This window comes from Patiria miniata, unplaced genomic scaffold (genome assembly GCF_015706575.1).
Source record: "Patiria miniata isolate m_02_andy unplaced genomic scaffold, ASM1570657v1 HiC_scaffold_16, whole genome shotgun sequence".
Classification (NCBI taxonomy): domain Eukaryota; kingdom Metazoa; phylum Echinodermata; class Asteroidea; order Valvatida; family Asterinidae; genus Patiria; species Patiria miniata.
In genome coordinates this window covers 17784564-17811883 of record NW_024037054.1, presented here as the reverse complement: position 1 = coordinate 17811883, position 27320 = coordinate 17784564, and the positions used below count along the sequence as shown (strand labels likewise).

Genomic DNA, 27320 nt, shown 5'->3' with positions numbered 1-27320 from the left:
TCAATAAAGAAGAAAAAAATTGTAAAATTTCTCTTAAAGGGAAAATACAACATTTGCAGACATCAAAAAAATAAAACTACCAAATCATTTTGAAATACCTTGCTGGACTGTTAGTGAATGACAGTGTAAAGCATCCTGTAAAATAATGGCACCTGATATACTGTCATTTTCAAGAAAAGTGGTATTTTTGTATCAATTTCCAACGCTGGTCGGCCGACCAGCGTCGGAAAAAAATTGGCTTTTTTCAAATACTGGCCCCAAGTGACCATCGCACTTGTTTGCAATCGATTACACACCTATGAACGGGTACAAGCCAGCTAGACTGGTTCCCTGACCTTACAATTCCCAAATGTACGTAAACTGCCCTGTTTCTTCTTATATGGAGTCAGGGAACCAGACTACAGGAAAATGATTGTTTTTCTTGGTTTTTATAGCATTTTCGAACCCAAAACCTCAAAAAAAGTCAGTGTAACTATATTTGCTATATATTTCCAACCCCCCAATTCCATCCATTTCTGAAAATTACAGCAAAAGCAAATGATGTATATTCCTTTTAAGGACGTTGCTTCAAAATTAGTACCCAATAAGTATAAATTATTAATCACAATATGTATCTTATCTACTCTAATTCTATATATCGGTATGTGCTGGTTTATTTTTTGTTGTTTTCCTTTGTGTTTTTATTTACCTAGTTATGTAAAGAGATCATTTTTTTTCGCGAGAGGGGCACTGCTGCTTTTGATGGCCAGTTTAGTGACAATTTTCTTCACGTGCAGAGCAGTACTGTTTTTAGGGGCCAGTTTTCAATCTTGAGAGGGGGTCCACAATTTTAATGTCGCGAGCGGGGCACTATGCTTTCGAATGGCAGTTTTCCATCTCGAGAAGTTATAGCGAGAGGAGCACTATTGTTTTTGATGGTACATTTTCCTTCTCGAGAGGGGCACAAGTTTATTATTTCGAGAGCGGTATTTGTGCTTTCGAGGGGTAGTTTTCCATCTAGAGCTAGGTGCACAATCTTGTTAATGCGAGAGGGGTACTTCTGTTTAGAGGGGAAGTTTTGCATTACAAGAGAGAAAACAAATGCATTTGTAGCGCGATCATTATGCTTTCATACCTGTACGTTTGAGGGGCAGTTTTGTTTTCATTTCGAGGGGGCACATTACCGTAAGAGGGGCACTTTTGTTGGCCTGGGAAAATCGGGGGGGGGGGGGCAAATGCCCCCATGACCCCCCCCCCTTTTCCGCCGCCTCTGCGCCAGGGTATATGCTGTAACGAACATCTCTGAATCCATCCAATATGCGGATTATCTATTATCCATTAAGTGGAAATGAGTATCGAAATAACTACATGAAACAAAAGACCAAAAAAACACCAAACGCTTGTTAAATCTCCCATACTTATGTAGCACGAAAATTGGTAGCACATTATTGTTTCATAGCGTAGCCTATAATTTGCACTTTAATTCCCCAAACTATCCCACTTAAGCAATAGTAATAAAAGTATGGCCCCTTTATAATTCGCCAAATATGACCCTGATGGGGCCGAATATGTCAAACGAGCAGAGTCGTAATCCAGTCACAAGCCGATCACAAGTCAAATCACAAGTCGCAGACAGCCTGTTTGGTTATTAGTAAACGGAAGTTTTTGATAATATCTGACCCACAGTAATTTAGCGTGATCGGTAAGCTCTACATACTGGTTGTCCCACAAAAAAAGCCTATCAGTCGAAAACAAATTAATAAAGGTATATTGCAGGTGAGTTTTTGGAATATTGTTAAATTATCTTTGAAACAAACACTATGCTTCATCGAACTTAAGGGTTGAACATAAGTTTGGCCAGTTTGGAATCGACTATCTGCAAAGTCCAGGTTAACGTCTTCGATAGGCCAAAAAAAAAAGTCTCCGGTTTCTGGTATGCGCGCGCGTCGCCGTAGCCATGCGCGTCGGCAAAATGAAAAAAAGTGTTTTTTTTTCAATAAAAGATGATGTCTCAAAACCGCCAAACTCACTGGTTTGACTGGAATCCTGCTGCAGCACAATTTTAACGTGTTTTTTTTAGATGGGGTTATGATAGAGAATAAGCTTTATGTGGCCTCTGTGGACTGACTGGACTCCCATATATTTGCACTAAGTTTAGTCGGGCACCATTTTGCAGCATCAACCGACATTAGAAGCAGAAAAAAATAGGTAAAAAAAAAAAAGCCGCATCGCCGCACCACTTTTTGGGCAAGCTCCATACAAGAAACCGGAGACTTTTTTGGCCTTATAGGGAACGGGGCTGATTTTTGCTGATCTTAGCAACCAACGCTCAAGGGCGGATCCAGAACACAATTTTTTTTTGGGGGGGGGCGCCAAACAAATTTTGGTCTTCCAAAAAGTGTCTCGAAAAAAAGGCGGCTTGGGTTTCGGGGCCCGCTTATTAAGGGCCCAGAAAAAATTGGATTCTAGATGCTCTGTGGTGCAATCTGAGGCTATTTCTAACCACTTTAACTAAATCTTTAGGAGGAATAGATGGTGGTGTACGCAGTGCCTGCCTTTGATGCGACGCCACTTTAAAAAAATTGTTTTGTTTGGGCCCCCTGGATCCGCCCTTGCCAAGGCTTATATATAATATGTGTCGCCTATGTTGTGGCCTTCGGGTTAGGTGAACAGACAATCGGCAATGGTAGAATTTGTGTGGGCCGGGAAACCCAAAAACAAAAAAGAGTCCCACGGAAGTCGGCAATAATTTCAAGTTGAATTAATAAATTCGACTCCAGTATGTTTTGTCTACCGCACAATTGCTTGCTATGACTTGTGATGACTTAATCATTGATTACAACCATGCAAACTAGGGCAGGCAAAACAGCATCTGCTGACCGCGTACTTCGTCGTCGTAATAGTGACTTTCATGCGTTACGACGGCAAGAGGCTTAGCGCAATCTTCGGGTACGGAGATATCATCAAAGATGTTTTCGTAGCAAATGGTGTATCTCCATGAGTGGTCGTAGTCCCAACTGGCTTCGGAGTAGGCGGATTCGCACCACCGATACTTTCCAGCTAGGTCGTCTGGAGATTACAGAGAAAAGAAAGAAGTTGGTTAACAATTAGCCAGCGAATTAATGTCAATAGTATGCCCATAATGCATAGGCTCGATTTTTCCTAGAGCGATTCCGGTTTCATTTTCTAAGTAGTCCATATTCCAATTCTTCTGAGGATTGCAACTTTGTCATTCTGGAAGGGTTTGTGTGTCCCCTGGATGCAAAGGGGTCCGCTCATACCTACTAAGTCCAACGCCTCATAAGTCCGACGCCTCATAAGTCCGAAATTTCGGACTCATGAATCGTCGGACTTATGAGGCAAACAATTTATTTATTCCGCCTCATAGGTCTGACGCCTCATAGCTCCGACGCCTCATAAGTCCGAAACAGCGTTTGTCCATTGTCGGACTTATGAGGCGTCGGACCTATGAGCGGAATTTATGCCTCACAAGTCCGAAATTTCGGACTTATGAGGCGTCGGACCTATGAGCGGAATTTATGCCTCATAAGTCCGAAATTTCGGACTTATGAGGCGTCGGACCTATATGAGGCGTCGGACTATACGACCCAATCCAAAGAGCGGTGTCGTCGGAAGTCTAAGTGCTACTGGCAGGGCCGCCCTAGGCATTAAGGTTGAGGGGGGAGGAACCAGACCAAAAGCAATCCAGAAAATGTAATATAAGGATACCGCCCAGTTGAAATAAAAACGAGGCTGTTGTGTTTGCAAAGCAATGGGTCCTTCCAGTAGCCGCGAACTTGCTAACACATCGATTCCCCAATAAACCCAGTGTAAAGGAACCAATGCGCACTTACCTTGAGAAAAGGTCCAGTCTCTGGATTGTCTTCCTTCTTGGACACTGACCTCGAGTTGGTAAGGGTCCTTCGTGTATTCGACAACTGCAAAGAACAACCGCAATATTTACATGGGCTTTATTTTACAGAAAACTTGCAATACGGCTTCTATAAACGTTGGTGGCAATATATCCGGGTTACCAGGCCCGGATTACTTAACAGGCACAGTAGGCACTGTGCATAGCATAGGGCCTACGAAAAATTTGGGGGCCTACGAAAAATTTGGGGAGGGCCTACGAAAATACCGCAGTGTGCCATAAAACAAATAGGCCTTCCCACACACACCCACACGCGCAGATAAAAGTTTTAAGAAAGTTTAGGGGTCTCTCTCGGAATTTTCGATTTCACCAACTGACGCTGTACAGCATGTATGCGTTGGCCCTACGTATAAAATGTACGTGTAAAGGCTGTCGTTCAGAAGCACGGTGCCAACCATGGGCGTCAATCGGTGGGGAACGGGGTGACTGATATCGTTCCCCAACGATTTGCGTCCCTGAATAAAAATATGTAACCTACATTTGATTCTATAGCTCGGAACAGCTGATTTAATGACTCCAAACTCGAAAAAGATGTTTAAATGATGATCTTGTGCCAAAATGCAGTCGTCAGAAATTGCCTCGGATCGCACCATAGGGCGCCTAGAATCCATTTTTTTCAGGGGCCCTTAAGCGGGCCCCGAACCCCGCGCCGTTTAGGCTTCTCACTCGCACAATTACTCAGCAAAAACTGTAGTGTTAATTTAACACCATTCGGTATTTATATGTGACAACACCAGTAAAATTTAACACCAGATGGTCCTATATAGATACTAATGGTGTAAATTTAACACCATAGTTTTTGCAGTGTAGTACCGATCAAGATACACATGTTTTATGTACCACCCCCACTTTGAAAAACATATGACGCCCTCGAGAATTGGAGCCAACAGGCTTTTAGAGCTAGGACCAATACCAGTTTGGCCTGGCTTGTTTGAATTATACAGCCCCCCCCCCCCAACAAAAGTGCGCTCTGGATCCGTCTTTGTACCCCCACTCCCAATATATCTATAGCCACATATTTTTATTATGTGGTTTTTGAGACAGGGACATTTTCCGGTTCGCGCATTAACAAGATTGTGAATCTTCTCGAGATGGAAAACTATCCCTCGAAAACACAGGTGTTAGTAAAAATTATACTCGCTTGTTAAGCACACAATGCGATCCCAATTTAGATCGTTCAGTCGCCAAAGGTTCATGGATTTGCTTTGTTTCATCTCAAATGCCTTTTTATGACCATAGACTTGAGTCAACCCGGACACGAAAAAAAGACCATGCGAGTGGCAGGCTCGTTGAATTGGCTCAGTGCGCCGTCATCAGGGGCGTAATTCCCGGGTGTGGGTGGGGTGGGGTGATACCCCCACACTTTTTGACCGCGGGGATGGGCTATTGAATCATTCCCCACTTTTTTCCTGATGAGGAAACAATGAGGATTTTGAGGTATTTTCCGAACGTCCAAGTAATAAAATGTATACAATAGTACTGGAAAGTGGAGAAACAAAGTACAAAAAGCTTTCAAAAATGTAAGCGCGAGTATACATAATTGATAACGAGTGCCCAGTATAATGTGGTGTCCAGCCCCCCCCCCCCCTTTCGAAAGCCCACGGCCGGGCAATTCGGGCGTTTCATGTGCCACCAAGAGTTTGCCACGGAAAGTTAGTTTTTCCTAGTGCATTGTGGGTGTGGGAGATGGTCGACAATTTCGCAGCGCGGGACATTTGAAATTATTAGTTTTTCCGGTCAGTAGTTTCGTAAGCGTATGATTCAAGTATAAATTTGCCTTTTTTTTCCTATGTACCAATATGGTGTTTTTAGTAAGGCGGCCAGAACGCTATACCCGAATTTATAACCACTTAGCTTAAGTAACTTAAGGCCAAAAAAAGGTCTCCAGTTTCTGGTATGCACGCGCGTCGCCGTAGCCATGCGCGTCGGCAAAATGAAAACGTTTTTTTTTCAATGAAAGATGATGTCTCAAAACCGCCAAACTCACTGGTTTGACTGGAATCCTGCTGCTGCACAATTTTAACGTGTTTTTAGATGGGGTTATGATAGAGAATAAGCTTAATGTGGCCTCTCTGGACTCCCATTTGCACTAAGTTTAGTCGGGCACCATTTTGCAGTCATCAACCGACATTTGAAGCAAAAAAAATCAGGTAAAAAAGCCGCGTCGCCGCACCACTTTTTGGGCAAGCTCTATACCAGAAACCGGATACTTTTTTGGCCTTATATGACACTCATTCAAATCGGCTTTGTTTTGTCGACCGTAATTCCAAAAACTGACTCTCCATGGCAAACATTTGGTGGCGCATTGCGTTGTGAATAGCCCGAATGTTATGATTTTGGTCATCCCCCATCCCCCCACCACTCGCAAGCACAGATATACGCCACTGGCCGTCATTGCCCTCGCGTGGTCACGATTAATCATGCCACCGACTGACGTTAATGTGACATTGTATTATAATGGCATCATTCCCTAGACTAAGCGTTAGTACAAGAAAAGATGAAGTTTCCCAAGCTAGCTAAGGGACTGAAATAGAATCAGACTACCAAAAATCCCTTGTAAAAATTTGTAAACGGGTTAGTAGTTTGATATAAATATAATTAGGTTGGGTAAACTTGCTAGAATTTCTCTCAATCATAGTGACATGTCAGTGCCAGCCGAAAGACACGCGACGCGAAATAATAATTGATGAGACAGAATAAGAACGAGCTTGGTAAGGTTAATTGCTCGTAGTGACTGAATAGTCAACTGCTCGGTACATAAGAATGATTGCAGAAAAGAGTTACGTAACAGCATTCATGTATATAGCACGATGCCGATGCATCTTTCGTGCAGCTATGAAACACAAAGTAACCCTCCCACTGCGAAAATAACGATTATGTTTTTATACGCAAAGAGAAAAGCACTTACTGAAACAGCCTAGTTGTTAAGCTGTCAGACAACGGACCCAGGGTTAGGGGTTCGAACCTGCTTGGTGTCATTTTTTTGGTTTTCGATGCCCGCGGTTCTGTCATTTAAGAGTGTTAATTTCCCGTCGTCATTTACCAACAGCAGTTAGCTCGGTCGGTCGGTAAGCTGACTCACAAGTTGGGACTGTCTGCGAAGTCCAGGTTGGCATCTGCGTATAGGTACGGGGTTCTTTTGCTGACTCGCCAGCAAGGCTTAGGGTGCCACCTCGTTTCCTCCCTTTATGGTGCCTGACTTTCGAGTACATGGATGGACATGGAAGGAGGTGTGGTGGGCCGGTACCGAGTGCCGGAAGAGTTCTATATGGAAGTCGGTAAGGGCTCATTAGGTTAGGGTCATAAGTCCGACTCCTGAAGACTTGGCCATCGCCACATAACTTTTTGTTTTATTTTATTTCCTTTCTTTCGGAGGACAATATTGCAAGAATGATCAATTTGTTATATTGAGAGCTTGTACTGTAATCGTTCGAAATTAATGTTTAAAATTGCTCGAAAATACAAAATTCAATCCAGCTAAAATATTTTTATTTCATTATCGCACAACTGCATGTTCATGCTTAGTACCTTTGCGCATACCTTGTTCTGGCCTGTTACCTTTAGTGGATTTTTTTTAAAATCACTCTACAGGGTGACTAGAAAAAAAACGAAACCCAAATGGCAGGACCAATTTTTTAATGCAGTTTTGCTTGTAGCACTTTTAAAATCTAGGATATGAAAGCCCAATCAATAAACTTTCTGTTAGTACAAGAATAATTAAAATCTCATGTACTTTTCACGTTACAGAATTCGGAACACAAACACCGTTTTAAAGTTCTGTCCACGGATCACAAAAAAGTTAAGCATTCTTCCAGCAAAACCAAAACAATTCACATGCATCCCTATAAAAATTGTGTTCGTTTGCTGAAAAAACACCGGTGTTACCTTTTTTTGTGATCCATGGACAGAACTTTTAAACGGTGTTTGTATTCAAAACTCTTGAAAAAAAAAACTCGAAAAATTACACGAGTGATTTCAATGATTCTTATTTTAAATGAAAGCTTATTGATTGGGTTTTCATATCCTAGATTTTGAATGTGCTACAGGCAACTTGAACTTCATTCAAAAATTGGTTCTGCCATTTTGGTTTCATTTTGTTGTACTCACCCGTTACACGGACAGATTTATGTTGCCCGAGGCTTGATTAACGTCTCTATGAGTTACGTACCTGTTAAGAATTCCTGTCCAAAGAGGGGAATTATGACACAGTGTTGACACACATCCTCAGCGTCGTTGCATGTCATATTGATGCGACTGAATCCCTGATTGGCGGTGGGAAAATCAAAGAAAGGGAATGTAACTTTCTTTTGTTGGGACTTTATACGTTAGACAATATGCGGCAGGAGAATACATGTACAGGGTGAGTCAAAAACAGAGGAACCCAAACCCCCCAAAATATGTTTCATATTAAAAAAAAAAAAAAATGCAGCACCAAAAATAGTAATGACTGAAAAGCCAATTTCATAAGCTACTTGTAGATGAAAAAATACTGAAATTATTTAATCCGTTCAAATAATATCACCATTTAAACGCAATAAACCTAAAACCTGTTTCGTCCCAAAAAAAGGAGCAATTTATTGTGTATTCTGACTATTTGGAACAACAAAGAAAACTTGTTTCAACAACTGTCAACAACTGTAGTACACAATATCTTTATTAATGACCCTTGTTAGGCAAAACACATTATTTTTAAAATCCACTTTATTAAAAGACGGGCCTTCAAAAAGACTCTGTGTAATATTTTTTTACTTTTCAACTGAGGTTTTATCGCTGGTGATGTTTGAAGACAATTTGGACGACGATTCTTGAAATCGCTTTTTTTGACGAAAGAGGTTTAAGGGTCATTGTGTTTAAATGGTGATATTCTTTGAACGGATTGAGCAATTTCAGTCATTTTTCATCTAAAAGTAGCTTATGAAATTGGCTTTCCAGTCAGTATTATTTTCGGTGCTACATATTTTTTTTTAAATATGAAATATAGTTTTGGGGGTTTGGTTTCCGCTTTTTTTGACTCACCCTGTAGTTACCATTTTTGCTTTTGATGAATCGCTTTCTTCGGCATTCCAGTTACTCTCCACTCTACTGACGACAAGCATCAGACATGCAAGCAGGATTCGGAGCATTTTCGCGACTGATCAGTTTAACAGCTCTGGCCAAATTGTATGTGAAACCTGAGGACCATGCACCGATGTGTATCGTATAAATGCTGTTTATTAATAACTCAATAATTTATGAGTCGGTTTTGTTTTTGCATTAATATGCAAATGTAAACGTCTTTTATTATATTTGTCGAATAAGCAATAGCTTTCGAGTAATTAAATGCACATTCAAGGTAATACATCTTCTAATGCCAGGTACTTTGTTCTTCAGTTCCAATGTACTGTTTTATGTTGCAAAGTGCAAGAGGTGCAGCGGTGGGCATATACTCGAACCGAGAAACATACAACACCAGAATATCCTACATATTAAAGTTTGTCATACAATTAAGCGCTGTCAGATGTAGGGCGCCTTCGCTCGCCCCCCCCCCCCCCTGCAAACAGGACGCTGGGAAGGGCTGATTTCTTCGAGCTCTCATGGGATAGATTTTGCGTGACCTGTGACGTAGCATGCAGCGCTGCTGATGAGATACCCATAATGCCATGCGTACTTCCTACACAAGATTCTGTGAAGCGGCATCAGCCCTTCCTAATGTCAGAAAAAAAGTTGCCGATTACATTTCACTATAGCCCCTAAAGCGATCTCCGTGTGAGATGCATATTGTCCATCATGTTTCCAGTGGAATAAGCTAGCTGTACTGCACAAATTGTGACTTCAGTTTTTTTTCTCTATAGGATTCAGAATATTTACTTACCCGAAATTATATTACAGTGTTTGAAATTACCCGGTCTGAAATGTCCCGGTCTTCAATTTCCACACTGGCGTAAAAATATGACCGAGTAATAATTATTAATAAAATGATTTATAAACCTACTGACAAAGTCAGTGAACTAGCACACCATTTACAAGCGTGCATGTAGGGCAAACTTCTGTAGGATATTATTATTATATTAGTGAGTGCTGCAATCAGAACCGTGATTGGTCAAAACATCAGGCCCGGATTAGGTGTTTCGTAGGCTCTAGGCACCAGTGTTCCGTAGGCCGACTCCGCTCTAGCCACCGGCACCAAATTCAAGGTACAACGCACTGTACAAATCAGGCCAGGACCCGGGTCCTAGCTCTAAAAGCCTGTTGGCACCAAGGGCGTCAATTGCTTCTCAAAAGTGGAGGTGGCACTGTCTCTTGATCAGAACTAATGCGAGTGCGAAGCCTAAACGGCGTGGGGTTGGGGCCCGCTTAAGAGCCCTGAAAAACCATTGGATTCTAGACACTCTGTGGTGACATCTGAGACAATTATGACCACTTTAACCAACTTTTGTTTAGCAAAAGAACATCATCATTTTCGAGTTTGGAGTACTTAAAACCAGCTGTTCTGAGCTATAGAATCAAAATATGAAGTTTACAATGTTTTATTCGGGGACGAAAATAGCTTGAAGACGACGACATGCCCCTCCGTCCCCCACCAATCGACGCCCATGGTTGGCACCGTGCTTCAGAAGCACAGACTTTACACGTACATTGTATACGTAGGTCATGTATGCTTACGTGATGTACATTTTACGGCGCCGCGCCAGTTGGTGAAATCGTTTTTTAAAACTGTGGGTGTGGGTGTGTGTGAACGTATAAACACTGCCTTATATGGGGTACCGGAACAATGGAAGGTACCCCACAAGGAATGCCCACCGACTTGCGGGGTACCATTTTGGTACCCACAAGTTTTTCACGAAATAGATATATGGATTTTACTCAAAAACTAGGAATTTCCAAGGTGGGTTGATTGGTCGCTAATGGAAGAGTTTTAGAAAAGGGATATTAAGTCCGAATTTCAGCCCAGGAAATTAATTCTGGTTAAAATAAGAGCATTTTGAAATTAGTGTGCGACATTTCAAAATTTTAGTACACGAGAACAAAGGAAGTACCCCACTTCTATGCCTGTGTAAGCGTGGGTGCGGGTATATATAGGCCTATAATTAATTTTATGGCACATTGCGGTATTTTCGTAGGCTCCCGAATTTTTCGTAGGCCCCGGATATTTTCGTAGGCCCTAGACACAGTGCCTACTCTGTGCTATTGGATAATCCGGGCCTGCAAAACATCATGGGCGTGGCTTGACTGAGGGAGCGGTCTATTTCCCAATGGGACATAAACAATAATGTGCCTACACGCGTACTGTTTTGTCGCAGTGCAAGTACAGTGTGAGTATAAAAAATGAAACACAAATGGCAGGACCAATTATTTAATTAAGTTCTGCATGTAGCACTTTCTAAATGTAGGATATCAAAGCCCAATCAATAAGCTTTCGTTTAGTACAAGAATCATTCAAAACACGTATGTGTACCTTTCATGTTATATACGGAATGTTGAACACAAAAACCGTTTTAAGGTTATTTCCAAGGATCACAAAAAGGTAAATGTTCTTTCATCAGCAAAACGAAAAAAATCACATAGGGATGTGTGTGAATTGTTTTCGTTTTGCTGAAAGAACACTTACCTTTTTTTGTGATCCGTGCATGGACAGAAGTTTAAAACAGTGTTAAAATTCTGTAACTTATATATGTTCCTGACCTTGGGTTTTCTTTACCGAAAGACTCTTATTGGCATGTATATTTAGCTATCCACGATATGAATCACTAAATCATTGCAATACTAAATCTTTTGAATAAGATTATGGTAATTTGCTTTAAAAAAACCCAATAAAGTACAATGGACTAGGAAACAAATTCATAACTCTGTATAATTATCGCAGTGAATTATGCAATTTCCCTTCAATTATTGTATTAGAATGTACAAGTAACTTCCAGATTAACACAGGGTATTCACGGACAAGCTACGCTGATATAGCCCTTAAATCACAAATAATTAATGCCAGTAATTCTTTATAAAAAATTCAAGCTGGCCCAGCATTTATACAGTACACATCGGTGTTAGGTGCTCAGTTTTCATATGGCCAGATTTGTTATCAGTCGCCAAAATGCTCCGAATCCTGTTTTCATGTCTGATGCTTATCAGTCGAGTGGAGAGTAACTGGGAAGCTAAAAACAGTAACCAATCTGGTGCAAATCTGGTAACTATTCTAGAGTGGTACCTAGTTTAACTTGAAATAGGTCTATAACTTGAAGAAAGTTACATCTCATATACTTTTGTTTCTCTCCTCAAATCAGGGATTCAGTCTCATCAACATGACATGCAACGACGCTATGGATTTGTGTCAACACTATTTTATTCTGCCCCTCTATAGTCACGAGGTCTTAGCAGGTAAGTAACACTGATGCTCAAATATGGTATGCATTAGACCTGATAGGGCAACAGGAAATCTGTCCATGGTTTGATACTGTGAATTGTTGGATCGGTAACAGGCTTTGAGACGAAATTAACCTAAGCTATACTGCCGTGATCAAGATGTGACCAACGGTGGCGATGTTACTAACCGTAATTGTTCAAGCGTGCTGTTTCATTGCCATTGACTTTAAGAATGACCACATTTCAATAACCATTTTTGTTTAAAGCTGTGTCTTTGCCATTTTAAATTGGCCATCAAATTGATTAAATAATTATTGAGCTGGTGAATGATCATATTCCAGCTTGACAAGTAAGTAACAAAATGACGCCTAGGTTCAAAGGGATAAGCGAGTGTGGTGTGAACAATATGAAGTCAAATGTGCCTATGGCTAATACGTGAAAGATCTAAATGTATAAACCGCCAACAAGCTCTCAAAACGCCCTTGTGCATAATTGTTTAACGTTAAGCTCACGCATGTACATACTGCGATTATCATTTGCAGTTTTCGAATACACGAAGAACCCTTACAAACTCCAGGTCGGTGTTCGAGAAGGGATACAAAGCAGAGACTGGAGATTTTTCCAGGGTAAGTGCAGATTGGTTCCTTTACATTGACTTTGCTAAAAGACAGGCCTGCGTGGCAGGCTGTATTTGGATGGATCACAAAAAAGACCTGTGCAACCTCAACTGTAACGACCTGACTGCAGTGGCGTAGCCAGGAATTTTTCTCTGGGGGGGGGGCTGGGGGGGGGGCGCTGGGGGGGGGGGGGGGGGGGGAACATTTCATGGGGGGGCGTCATGTAGGGGCGTCAATCGCTTCTCAAAAGTGGGGGGGGGACATACCTTGATCAGAACTGATGCGAGCGCGAAGCGCGAAGCGCGAAGCCCTTACGGCGTGGGGGTTCGGGGCCCGCTTAAGGGCCCCGAAAAAAAAATGGATTCTAGATGTTCTGTGGTGTGATCTGAAGCAATTTCTTACCACTTTCCTCCATGCTTTAACTAATATTTTCTTAGCAAAAGATAATTATTTGAACATTGTTTTCGAGGTTGGAGTCATTGAATCAGCTATCGGTATTCTGAGCTATAGGCGTGGGGTTCGGGGCCCGCTTAAGGGCCCCGAAAAAAGTTTTGGATTCTCGATGCTCTGTGGTGTGATCTGAGGCAATTTTTTACCACTTTAACCAATAATTATCTTAGCACAAAAGATAATAATTTAAACTAATTTTCGAAGTTTTCTCAGCTAAAGGCATACGAATTTTTGGAACATTATTTTCGAGGTTGGAGTCATTGAATCAGCTACCAGAATTCTGAGCTATAGACGTGGGGTTCGGGGCCCGCTTAAGGGCCCCGAAAAAATTTGGATTCTAAATGCTCTGTGGTGCTATCTGAGGCAATTTCTGACCACTTTAACCAAAATTTTCTAAGCAAAAGATACATTGTAGTACATAATAGGGCCCTGTAAATGAGACACGAGTTCAAAAATCTGGGGGGGGGGGACATTTGATATTGTGTCCCCCACCCTTCAAAAAGTGGGGGGGGGGGGGACCAGTCCCCCTGTCCCCCCAGGATTGACGCCCATGGCGTCATGTAGATCAATGATAATTTTTTTAGAAACTCAAAATCTCAGTGGGGGGGGGGGGGGGGCGACTGGGGGGCGACAAGGTTTCATGGGGGGCTGTAGCCCCCCCCCCCAGCCCCCCCCCCCCCCCCCCCCGTGGCTACGCCACTGATTTCAGGAATTTTAATTGGTCTATTATTATTATTTTAGCTTATATGAATGGAGGAAAAAGTTTGTGCGTGGCCGATTCGCGTGATATCGCTGACTGAAACTGTGTGACCCACGGACCACCTATCTAAAATACGTGTTCCGTGGTGTGAGCGAGCAGTGCAGTGGGTGTTAATACGCATTTTAGATTATCATTATGCGCTATGTCACGCCGGTTGTCAGCTTACTGGTCCGCGGTCGCCGGTCGAAGGGTCGTTTCTCAGTGGTCATCATGTGGATCATTCGCAACTATTTAGATTTAGATCAATGATAATTTTTTTTAGAAACTCAAAATCTCAGTGGGGGGGGGGGGGGGGGGGGGGGGGCGACAAGGTTTCATGGGGGGGGGGGGCCCCCACGCCCCCCCCCCGGTGGCTACGCCACTGCCTGACTGAGAGTGTCTTTGTTAAAAGAGCAGCCTCGAATTTTGTCTCAATTTTGTGCCGTCATATCACCCAGTTACACTGTGTATAGTCCGATCATTCACCTGACCTTTCGGCAGTCGATTTTGAATTCCAAAGTCACGCTTGCGTCTTGTCAAAAGGCCTGGACTGGTTGATATAAACGCGACTTCCGATAGTATTACTTATTGACCCCAGATTTAATCCCAATGGACCTTATTCACGAGTTAGGCATTTTTGTCGTGTTCCTGAATGCATTTCACAAATTGTTATCTGTTGAATGGGATGGCGCCAGACCATTTATGCAGCCTTATTTTACTTTCATTTTTTTTTAAACAATCTGTCTTAAAACATTAGGGAATGTTAAATAACAGATTTTAAATTATTCATTTAAGTAGACTTTAATTATTTATGTACTTGCTTTCATTTCACTTCGCAAGTTCCAAAAATGAAGATTTTACCTCACTTTCAATTCAACATGGCCGACTCGCGAATAAGGCCAATGAGGGCTACACTTCTTAATTTATCTTCATGATTTTGGAAGGAAACCACTTTTGTAAAGCGTATGGTTTGTGTTTTCGGCAGCAAGGCATTAGTATATGGACTATAAATCAGAAGATGCATGAGAAACCGAACCGCCACCCTGCATCATTGTCGGCTTAGAGTCTTCTTCCCTTTTTTTTGTCTGTCTCTAATTCCCAGACGACTGTGATGGGAAGTATCGATGGTGCGAATCCGTCGACTCTGAAGCGAGTTGGGACTACGACGAATCGTGGAGATACACGATTTGCTTCGAAAACTCCTTTGATGATATTTCGATACCCGAAGGATGCGCTAAGCCGCTTGCCGTCGTAACTTATGACAGTCATCATTACGATGACAAAGTGCGCGGCCAGCAGATGCTGCTCTGTCTGCCCTAGTTTTCATGGTTGTAATCAAATCATCACAGGTCATAGTAAGCAGGAATGTTGACCAAACATTCAGGAGTCGAATTTAGGAATTCAACTTTATGAAACTATTATATCACAGACTTCCTATATCTTCTAGGATCTCGGGTTTTCCGACCAGCCCACCACATCCTTCCCGGATATACCTTTATCATGCTGCTGCCACAATTTCAGTCATGTCCCCTGGCCCTGTATTCAATAACGGTACTGAATGGTAATATTTTTGTGCAAAAAGGAGCCAGACTTTTTTCCTCCCAGCCTCGCTTTGATTACGTTGATTTGAATGGGAAAAATCAAGATGGCCGCTACATGATAATGGTCTATTGCCAATTGTCACAAGCACATATAGGCAGCACCGATAAACCTTGGCTGCCGAGATAGAGCCCCACCTTTATATTACGAAGATGCTAACCTGGACTTTGCGAATAGTCCATATAGAGCTCCCCGATCACGCAAAGTTACTACTTGTATATCCTAAACCCCCGAACAGACTGTCTGCAACGTGTGATTGACCTGTGATTGACTAGATTACGACTCTGCTCTTTGAAACATTCAGCCCCATCAGATAGACACGTCACATCGGGAGTTATGAAGGGGCCATAGACCTTTATCATGCTGCCACCATTTCAGTCATGTTCCCTGTATCTAATAACAGTACTGACTGCTAATGTTTTATGTGCAAAAAGGAACCAGTCTATTTTCCCCTTCCAGCCGCGCTTTGGTTGATTTGAATGGGACAAAATCGAGATGGCCACAACATGATAATGGTCTATTATAATTGTTATTATTATAATTGCATAAGTGGGCAAGTTTTGGAAATTAAAGTGTACAGACGTTATGAAAACGATTATGCTATACATGTACTTTAAAATAAGTTGTCAAACTTTTGCTGTTGTATTTAGTACGATTTCCATGTAGTTATTTCGGTATTTCACATCATTGTGGATGGATGAAAGATAATCAGCACGTTGGATGGGTTCAGAGATGTTCATTTCAGCATAATGACGTATGCACCGATACACAAGTCTATTCCATCTATTAAATTCCATCTTATTAACAAGTCTATTCATTTAATTTCAGTAGGCCTACATTTATTTTTAAAATAGTTCTATACAAAGTTCTGTATACAACTTACACTGTATACACCAGCACGCACCGGTAGTTTACATGAGAGTAGCTTAGATATATATTGTGACTAATAACATATATAAGATTTGAGGCTTTGCATGGTGGAGTGTCGGTATCGTTTCGGTTTGCGGTAACTGCTTAGAAGGTATTTAGTTCTGAAAAGAACTTGTCCTGCTTATTTTCAATTTCGCTAAGTAGTTTTTTGTTCTGATAAGATCAGTCCTGCTGTAAGTTCTAAACGAACTTGTCTTTGGTCTCAACGTTTCGACTAGCCTGCTCTAGTCATCGTCAGATTTCATAGATGGAATAGACTTGACGATGACTAGAGCAGGCTAGTCGAAACGTTGAGACCAAAGACAAGTTCGTTTAGAACTTACAGCAGGACTGTTCTTATCAGAACAAAAAAACTACTTAGCGAAGTTGATAATAAGCAGGACAAGTTCTTTTCAGAACTAAATATCTTCTAAGCAGTAGTTATTACCACATGGTGTTACCGCAAACCGAAACGATACTAATAACATATACGTATTGGATACTATTTTTTCATGCAACGTCCTCAAAAGAATTGGTACAAATTCTTGTTTCCTTTAATTGTTGAAGCATAGTTACCATGAAGTTCTTTCTTTCACAATCATCGTTATTTATATGTTTGTCATCATATTGCATCTATTCTAAATTTTAAAATTGAAATTCATCAGTTAAAATTAATTCATCAAATCTAAATTAATTCGTGAATTTAAAATTAACTTGTCAAATTAAAATTAATTCATTAAATGTAATTAATTCATCAATAAAAATTAATAGACCTTTAATTTTTTTTTATTAATATATACAGTTACACTTCGTCGGAGGTCAAACTCGATGTGTACAGTCGAACCCTGGTAATAAGTCTTTGTTTTTCTTTGTTTTCCTTTGTTTTCCAATATTGTTAATACAAGGTACCTGTTATAACAAGGTAATTTGTAAAGTCCTATGGACCTTGTAATAAATATTGGTGTTCTCAATACTCGCCCGTCGGCGCCATTTTGTCATTCTTAAAGTATCAGTCACAGAAAATGTACTGCTATCATTCCCCCCAAGTTTTGTTATCCATTCATATTGCGCGAGGAACGTTTTCAAATGACCGTTGAACGCCTATTCAGACGGAATTTCAAAAGATTCAGTTGTACGGTTTATACCCATGGTGTCTACCAAACTATCCGAAAATTAATTGCGAGTGTCCACCTTTGAACACACAAAAGGTCAACATGAACATTATTGCCTCACTCTCGGTGGTCAGACTGACAAGAGGACCCAACTGATACCTGGGCACGATGCCACATCCAATCATATTTTACTGTGAGTCTTTTCACGAGCTTTTTAAACGATTATGCATGATAGCCTATATACGTAGTGTTCATTGTTAAAGGAAGTTTGGTCTTCCGTTTCTTTCTTTTGCGTAATGTTATAATGTTAGCGTTCAGTCATCGTTAAAATTCAGTCATCGTTAAAATACATATATATCGTGGAGTTATTACTGTCACTACACTATAACTGTTTCATGATGGTATGCTGCCTTCGGTGTAGTTTTTCGGCCGTTTGGATTCTTGTATAACTGTATGGCGTACATATTGCTCTGCTTTGGTTGAATAACGCACAATATATCTATGTTATGTCCAAACCGCTGCCGGATAATACTTCAGCACCTTTGTACACTTTGCTCAGAGGGAAGAACACTATCGGTGGAATATAACATTCAATATACCCAGAGTGAATGCTGTCAAAGGACTTACTTCTTCGAGTTAATTATTAGAAGATTTATTATTGTTGAATGTAAAATGGGGGATGAGGCGAGTTGTGATTTGTTTCGAGCCCTCAGCGTTTTAAAGTCAAACCTTTGGTATTATATATGGCTTGCAAATCAATCGTTACCTTACTATGAAATTAGTGATCTCTTCAAGACCAACCTTTCGTTCAAGTATGGTTCACTTTAATCATTCCAATGATAAATCCTTTGAATACAATTAGGTAATTTGACAGTACTCCGTATGGAAATGAAATTCACAAGTCTGCATAATTATTGTAGTGAAATTATGCAATTGACCTTTAATTATTACTTTAGAGTGTCCAGTAGCCTCCAGATTGACACAGGGAACCGAGGAATTCCAACGATAAAGCCCTAAAACCACTTACCAAGATCAAGGTGGCACCGCGTTAACTATACGGTACACATTGGTGTTCGTGCTCAATTTCATAGCCAGACATACTACAAACTGACCAGTCGCCACAATGCCCTGAAATCTGCTTTTATGTCCGATGCTTATCAGTTGAATGGAGAGTAACTGAAATGCTGAAAACAGCGATCCATCGAAAGCAAAAATGGTAACTACTCTCGTGCGGCATTTTGTCTAACTTTAAGTATACGTTCTGACATACTGTGTTTTGTTATACCTCAAATCGCTGCACTTCATGAACTTAACATCAAAAGTGCATTCCAGGTATAAACACTAATTACTCTTTGGCATTTGAATATTTATGCCTCTATACCTTGCACGATGCATTTAAGTGGTACTCAAGACAGTCATTGCTTGTTCGACAAATAAAAGACGTTTAGATTTAGTATTTGTGATGTTAAAAAAACGATTTCGTATTGAATTGACTATCAAGCAGTTACCTCTGACTTAACCTAAACCTATCGGTTAATAGACCAAGTCCTAATGACGTTATGGCTTTGTTTGCATATGCGCTTATTTTCCTATGGGAGCGAAGTCGGGACGCCAGACAAAGTAGGGACCGTCTGACGCATAGGAAAGCGCACATGTAAAGAAAGCGTGACGTCATTAGGTCCCAGGCCTATTGAACTGTGGTCAGCGAAACACCATATGGATCACTTAACTATTCAATAACAAGTGTATTGAATAAAAGTATGGTAATTTGTGTTAAATTAACTGCAGGGCCTACTCGTAAGGCAACAAATTCATGTAATTATGCACTTATCTGCATAATCATCAAAGTGGATTATGCAGTTGATCTTTAATTATTGAATTTTAATGTACAGTATCTTTCAGTTCAGTAAACCTCCAGATGTGGACACATGGAAACGGATTAGTAGAACTCTCTGCTCTGGTCAGCGTGCCTTCGCCAAGGCAGCACCTGCCGTTTTTGAATAAAGGCTCCCTGTCCTGACTAGACAGTCGTGAAATAACATCCCTGGACATCTTGAAAAGAGAGTTGAAATCCCGTTAACTTCACTAGTTATTTCTCTCAGACTTCGAACTATTTGTCCGTGCTTGGTGTAGGCGCCTTGATCGTGTTTTTTGATAAGTGCTGTGATGCCTTCGAATTCAGTGAAAATCGAAGCTCATCACCACACAAACTTCACGTTATATAGTGGTAAACGTTATTACCATTTTGCAGTAGGAATACATGCAGTCATATCTGAGCTAGTGCTTCAGACTGCTCCCCCCTTCTTGATAGGATCCAACAACGAGCTATTAATTTGGTCGGACTGGACCAGGCATCACCCCTAGAACCTCAAGGTCTGTGGCAACCTCGTTCCCCATGGGTACGATCTCGCTGTGCGCCATGTTGGTTCCCATTACCGAGGCTGCCGTGCGCGATCCTGTTTGCTCCACAAACAAAAACTATACATATTTTCTAGATTTTCTTAGACTAGTGTTTCCTTAAGCAGACCGGCAGCTGAACCCCTTTGAGAACATTCCAGATCTGCTCATGTTAAATGGACATATTTGGCGCGGTTTCCGAAGGAAGCTGTCCCCACACACACCAATCATGATTTAAACCGTAGTCGCTGCTAATTTACCTCCAATATGCATTGGGTTGTCATACAAACTCTTCTATGATTAACCGTTCTGTCAGATAATGCAGTACAACGGGTAATTTGAGGACGTTCTTCACGTTCCTAATTATTTTAATGTATAGCACAATTCAGGTAAATGCATTTCGCTTCAACAGGGGCCACATTAACGAGAGACACACTACATGTGAATGTAAAATAGCGGCACATTCTATGTGACTAAAACTTTAAGAATGACAAAATGATGGATAATCTGACGGACGAGTTAGAGAACACCAATATTTATTTAACATTTTGGTGCACATCGAGTTTGACCTCCACCAAAGTATAATTGTATGTATTAATAAACGTTTATTAATTTTAAATGGTGAGTTCGTTTTAATTTGATGAATTAGTTTGAAATTAAATATTAAATTTAATATATTAAATAGAATACAACCAAGCAACATGATGGGAAACACCAATGACGATGTGAAAGAAAAACGTCCATCGTAATTATGCTTCAATAAAGAAGAAAAAAATTGTAACATTTCTCTTAAGGACGTTGCTTTAAAATTAGAACCCAATACGTATAAATGATTAATCACAATATGTATCTTATCTACTCTAATTCTATATATCGGTATGTGCTGGTTTATTTTTTGTTGTTTTCCTTTGTGTTTTTATTTACCTAGTTATGTAAAGAGATCATTTTTTTTTCGCGAGAGGGGCACTGCTGCTTTTGATGGCCAGTTTAGTGACAATTTTCTTCACGTGAAGAGCAGTACTGTTTTAAGGGCCAATTTTCAATCTTGAGAGGGGCCACAATTTTAATGTCGCGAGCGGGGCACTATGCTTTCGAATGGCAGTTTTCCATCTCGAGAAGTTATAGCGAGAGGAGCACTATTGTTTTTGATGGTACATTTTCCTTCTCGAGAGGGGCACAAGTTTATTATTTCGAGAGCGGTATTTGTGCTTTCGAGGGGTAGTTTTCCATCTAGAGCTAGGTGCACAATCTTGTTAATGCGAGAGGGGTTCTTCTGTTTTGAGGGGAAGTTTTGCATTACAAGAGAGAAGACAAATGCAATTGTAGCGCGATCATTATGCTTTCATACCTGTACGTTCGAGGGGCAGTTTTGTTTTCATTTCGAGGGGGCACATTTGTAACTCTAAGAGGGGCACTTTTGTTGGCCTGGGAAAATCTGGGGGGGGGGGGAATGCCCCCATAACCCCCCCCTTCCGTCGCCTCTGCGCCAGTGTATATGCTGTAATGAACATCTCTGAATCCATCCAATATGCGGATTATCTATTATCCATTAAGTGGAAATGAGTATCGAAATAACTACAAGAAACAAAAGAAAAAAAAAAAACGTTTGTTAAATCTCCCATACTTATGTAGCACGAATTGGTATCACACTATTGTTTCATAACGTAGCCTATAATTTGCACTTTAATTCCCCAAACTATCCCACTTAAGCAATAGTAATAAAAGTTTGCCCCTTTATAATTCGCCAAATATGACCCTGATGGGGCCGAATATGTCAAACGAGCAGAGTCGTAATCCAGTCACAAGCCAATCACAAGTCAAATCACAAGTCGCAGACAGCCTGTTCGGTTATTAGTAAACGGAAGTTTTTGATAATATCTGACCCACAGTAATTTAGCGTGAAAAAAGCTCTACCTACTGCTTGTCCCACAAAAAAAGCCTATCAGTCGAAAACAAATTAATAAAGGTATATTGCAGGTGAGTTTTTGGAATATTTTCAAATTATCTTTGTAACGAACGCTATGCTTTATCAAACTTAAGGGTTGAACATAAGTTTGGCCAGTTTGGAATCGACTATCTGCAAAGTCCAGGTTAACGTCTTCGATAGGCCAAACAAAAAAAGTCTCCGGTTTCTGGTATGCGCGCGCGTCGCCGTAGCCTTGCGCGTCGGCAAAATGAAAAAAGATTTTTTTTTTCAATAAAAGATGATGTCTCAAAACCGCCAAACTCACTGGTTTGACTGAAATCCTGCTGCAGCACAATTTTAAGGTGTTTTTAGATGGAGTTATGATAGAGAATAAGCTTTATGTGGCCTCTGTGGACTACCATATATTTGCACTATTAAAGTTTAGTCGGGCACCATTTTGCAGTCATCAACCGACATTTGAAGCAAAAAAAAATCAGGTAAAAAAAAGCCGCGTCGCCGCACCACTTTTTGGGCAAGCTCTATACAAGAAACCGGAGACTTTTTTTGGCCTTATAGGGAACGGGGCTGATTTTTGCTGATCTTAGCAACCAACGCTCAAGGGCGGATCCAGAACACAATTTTTTTTTGGGGGGGGGGCAAACAAATTTTGGTCTTCCAAAAGTGTCTCCCAAAAATGACGGCGTGGGGTTCGGGGACCGCTTATTAAGGGCCCTGAAAAAAATTGGATTATAGATGCTCTGTGGTGCAATCTGAAGCTATTTCTGATCACTTTAACTAAATCTTTGGGAGGAATAGATGGTGGTGTACGCAGTGCCTGCCTTTGATTTGACGCCACTTTAAAAAAATTGTTTTGTTTGGGGCCCCCTGGATCCGCCCTTGCCAAGGCTTATATTATAATATGTGTCGCCTATGTTGTGGCCTTCGGGTTAGGTGAACAGACAATCGGCAATGGTAGAATTGGTGTGGGCCGGGAAACCAACAAACAAAAAAGGGTCCCACGGAAGTCGGTTATGGTTTCAAGTTGAATTAATAAATGCGACTCCAGTATGTTTTGTCTACCGCACAATTGCTTGCTATGACTTGTGATGACTTAATCATTGATTACAACCATGCAAACTAGGGCAGGCAAAACAGCATCTGCTGGCCGCGCACTTCGTCATCGTAATAGTGACTTTCATGCGTTACGACGGCCAGAGGCTTAGCGCAATCTTCGGGTACGGAGATATCATCAAAGATGTTTTCGTAGCAAATGGTGTATCTCCATGAGGCGTCGTAGTCCCAATTGGCTTCGCCGTAGGTGGATTCGCACCACCGATACTTTCCAGCTAGGTCGTCTGGAGATAACGTAGAAAAGAAAGAAGTTAGTTAACAATTAGCCAACGAATTAATGATAATAGTATGTCAATAATGCGTGGTCGCGATTTTTCCTAGAGTGATTCCGGTTTCATCTTCTGAGTAGTCCATATCCGGTTCGTTAGTGTGACGTCACCTCCAGCACTTTCTGCACGATTGGAACCGGAAGTTAACGCAGCTCGAGCGTTTGCAGCCAATGGGCGCTAGTAATCAGTGGTGTGCGCGCGTGAATGACGTTTTTACTAACGAACCGGATTGCAATTCTTCTGAGGATTGCAACTTTGTCGTTGTGGAAGGGTTTGTGTGTCCCGTGGATCCAAAGGGGTCCGCTCATAAGTCCGATGCCTCATAGGTCCGACGCCTCATAAGTCCGAAACAGCGTTTGTCCATTGTCGGACTTTGCGTCGCACTTAATATGAGGCGTCGGACCTATGAGGGGGAATTGATGCCTCATAAGTCCGACGCCTCATAAGTCCGACGCCTCATAGCTCCGACGCCTCATAAGTCCAAAACAGCGTTTGTCCATTGTCGAACTTATGAGGCGTTGGACTTAATATGAGGCGTCGGACCTATGAGGCGGAATTTATGCCTCATAAGTCCGACGCCTCATAAGTCCGAACCGTCGGACCTATGAGGCGTCGGACTTAAGATACGGTCCCGACCAAAGAGCAGTGCCGTCGGTAGTCTTGGTGCTACTGGCAGGGCCGCCCTAGGCGTTAAGGTCGAGGGGAGGACCCAGACCAATAGTGTGACGGAAAGTGTAGTGTTTATGCACATGTACATGTTATTGTACGTACACGTGTACGCGCGGAGGTTCTGGCAAGTGGCAGTGAGCTGTACGAACGTGAGTTGAGGGTGCTCTCGCTGTGGTGTGTATTGCTATATGGTGAATTGCGCTATTTGCTACGCGCGGGTGAATTGTTGGACTGTTTAGCCGTTCACGCGCGGGTGCATTGTGGTTGATTTGGGCTGGGCCCATGGTTTCGTAGTGCTACGTGCGCGCGAACCATATCTCCACAGTGGCACTGAGCTATGCAATGCGATACTATCGTTCAGGCAGTGCAGCATTGGCTACAGTGTTCCTGTAATGCAGCTTTGGTTGTGCATTGCTACAGTGTTCCTGTAGTGCAGCAATGGTTGTGATTCAGTCCTGCCATCGTTTTGGACAGGAACAGGAGAGGGATGCGACAGCTCAATTGCTCCGCTACTGAGTAGCCCTGTTTAGGATCCACTCTGCTCATCCTAGACAGGGAGGGGGCTAATTCGATAATGATTTATATTAATTTTCTTCGAGACTAAGTTTTGTTTCATAAACCCATGTAGTAAGAAGGTAACAAAAATCAAGAACATCTTAGAAATTGTGACGGTAAAGTGGTATTTGTTGCGGTTTTTTCATGTCGCCATCCAAGGTGCCTTTTTTAAAAAGTCTCCCATTCGTCTTCCATGTGTGCATATCAATGATTACCCTTTTATATTATTAGTCCATAGTATGCCCTAAATATACAATGACAAATCGAAAAAGATTGGCTCATTAATTTTACTTGAGCGCCTTCAGAGCGCATGTCGCCAATTTCATAACCAGATACGTTACTATTTTTTTCGAAACGATAAACAGACTTAAAATTTCAGGAATATGCACGTTGAAGTTGCTTACAGACTAGACCAAACTGGGTATTATATTGTACAAATGGCATGAATCTAATACATTTTGAATTTGAATTTTTTTAGAACTGTCAACGAAAAAAATCCATGTGTTACGTATGTGTAGCGCCAGATACGTTACCTATTTTTGCCTTTCCTTTCGAGACACGTGAAGGAAGCTGACCTCAAACACCATACCAGTCAACAGTGTGTTGGGTGATGACTGATCAAGTGGCGGAAGAAGTAGTTAAGGTCACACAGTTTGTCAAGGGAAGCCTATTTCAACATGAGCGGGCCAGATACGTTACACCAGATACGTTACACCAGATACGTTACTGATTATGAATTCATCATGCAAATGTTATGCTGACGTCAACAAACATGAGCTACGTCATCGATTCCCACGCTGTCTACACGTTTTAAAGTTTCTTAACACATTTAATTGTGATTCATAGAGCGCATGCTTGCCGAGAAGGATTGTAATGTTGTGCTGAATTTCTGTCGAATATTCTTAAAGTTTAGAGTAGCATCATACAATGTTTTTTTAATGGTAAAATATGTAACTTGTAGAATCTGTAGATAAAGATTTTAGGAAGTGAGGGGTTGTAATTGCACAAAACTTGATAACATGAAACCATCGTTGTTGGTTTACATAGAATATCTTAGTTTATTATGGTAACGTATCTGATCAGCCTGGTAACGTATCTGATCAGCCTGGTAACGTATCTGATGAGCTCGGTAACGTATCTGTTCAAATATCAATCTTTAATTTGCGAGCGTAGCTAAGATGATACAATTAAATGTATTGTTCAGACATTATCTCTAAGCAACAGGGACACTTAAATGATGGTTTCGAGGGTTCGGGTGGTAGTGTAGGTGGGTTGGTTGGGGTAAACTTAGGGGTGGGAGGTGGGGCAGCTCAACACACTTGGGAAAAGGAAACTCTGACCTCCATCATGTGTGCCTGAATTCAATTTTAAATCATTTGGTCATAGTTGATCAGGATTGTTTGCCAGGGGATGCACTAGTTGCATTTTAGTAAAGTCATTAACCGTGATATGCATGCGCAAAACATATCACGCGAACAAAACTTCACATGATTATTCCGTATAATTTATATCCCCTGCTCTGACCCCCCGAAAATGAAAAAAAAAAAATTATAACCGTAATAATAGAACAAGATGATATTCTAAACGCAGGCGCGGATCCAAACCCACGGTCTCGACCCCCCCCCCCCCGTTATGCTCTGACCCCCCCAAAAAAACCGCAACATTGGTATACAAAAAAAATATCTGAAAGGCCGACCCCCCTGCAAAAATTCCTGGATCCGCCCTGCATTATGGTCCTTGAATTATATACTTCAGTAGTTCTTTTTTTTTAACGATTAATGATGTTTTTTTGTTGACAAACAGAATCAACGAAACCTTTTATTTCAGTCTGTCTGTCACAATGTGTACCAATGAAATTCACATCTACTTAAAATATCTACATAATCTTATTTAAAGACATGAATTTATTGAAGTGGACTTGTGGTAACGTATCTGGTAGATCGTTACACCACGTTTAGAAGACTTAACTTCAAGTAGTTATTTTCCCCCAAAATAAAAACATTTGTTAAAAATCGCCTTTGTTTTATTCCATGTGTTCATCAAATGCACATTATAACGTAGAGCGACGAAATTGGGATCATTTCTGCTGTGTTAAACAATGCAAACTCGACTTTTCTTGTGTTTTTTTTAATTGTCGGGTTCTGACTGTTCGTTTACAGGGTGTACAGATTTTTATATTTTGACAACAACTTTGGTGTATGGAGCGCGTGGCGTTTTCAATAACATCATTATAATATGATTGATTACAGCAGCTGCTATAAAGTTTTGTGTAAGTGCTGCTTACTGCGTCATCCCGTATATGGTGTTTTAATTATAAATCTGATTTGCCAGATGTTACCAAAGCAGCCTGGCATTGTGGATCTCACTATCTCAATCTCATGGGAAATATTCGTATAATTACCTGTTCATCGAAATGATAATGACTAATTATTAGTTAATGGCAAATAAATGCGAAATTGCAACATGCAAAGTGATAGATGTAGCAACTGAAATTATGTGCATAGCAAATCGAGACAGACAATTTATGTGTCTTGTTTTCACAATCTAGAAAAAAACACGATGTTTCCAATGTACCTGTCAAATACTGTCACTCAAATCCCTCTATTTTTAGTCTGTCTTTCACAATGTGTAGCTCTGAAATTCATATTGACTTAAGCCTCCCCAGTTTTTGTTTCAAAGACAACTTTTCTATAAATAAAATAGTGGTAACGTATCTGTTA

General features: G+C 41.1%; 2 protein-coding genes across 2 annotated transcripts; one reads left to right on the top strand and one right to left on the bottom strand.

Annotated features, from left to right (window-relative positions):
* Positions 1 to 2195: 2195 nt before the first annotated feature.
* On the bottom strand, positions 2196 to 9097 carry LOC119722587. The gene is made up of 4 exons (XM_038192768.1): positions 8938 to 9097; positions 8079 to 8172; positions 3834 to 3917; positions 2196 to 3048 (listed from the first exon to the last, which is right to left on the bottom strand). The coding sequence occupies exons 1-4, from the start codon at positions 9031 to 9033 to the stop codon at positions 2831 to 2833; spliced, it is 492 nt and encodes a 163-aa protein (XP_038048696.1). The 5' UTR covers positions 9034 to 9097; the 3' UTR covers positions 2196 to 2830.
* Positions 9098 to 11978: 2881 nt separating this feature from the next.
* LOC119723268 lies at positions 11979 to 15632 on the top strand. The gene is made up of 4 exons (XM_038193833.1): positions 11979 to 12071; positions 12169 to 12262; positions 12790 to 12873; positions 15156 to 15632. Exons 1-4 carry the CDS (start codon positions 11979 to 11981, stop codon positions 15371 to 15373), a joined length of 489 nt encoding a protein of 162 aa, XP_038049761.1. The 3' UTR covers positions 15374 to 15632.
* Positions 15633 to 27320: the final 11688 nt, after the last annotated feature.

Excerpts from the sequence above, each read along its gene's own strand:
- LOC119723268 (XM_038193833.1), top strand. The coding sequence starts at position 11,979 with ATGCTCCGAATCCTGTTTTCATGTCTGATGCTTATCAGTCGAGTGGAG. Across the intron at positions 12,072-12,168 it reads ACCAATCTGGTGCAAATCTG|GGATTCAGTCTCATCAACAT; the intron begins GTAACTATTCTA and ends TCCTCAAATCAG. Across the intron at positions 12,263-12,789 it reads TAGTCACGAGGTCTTAGCAG|TTTTCGAATACACGAAGAAC; the intron begins GTAAGTAACACT and ends TATCATTTGCAG.
- LOC119722587 (XM_038192768.1), bottom strand. The coding sequence starts at position 9,033 with ATGCTCCGAATCCTGCTTGCATGTCTGATGCTTGTCGTCAGTAGAGTG. Across the intron at positions 3,918-8,078 it reads TGGACAGGAATTCTTAACAG|TTGTCGAATACACGAAGGAC; the intron begins GTACGTAACTCA and ends TGTTCTTTGCAG. Across the intron at positions 3,049-3,833 it reads AGACTGGACCTTTTCTCAAG|ACGACCTAGCTGGAAAGTAT; the intron begins GTAAGTGCGCAT and ends TGTAATCTCCAG.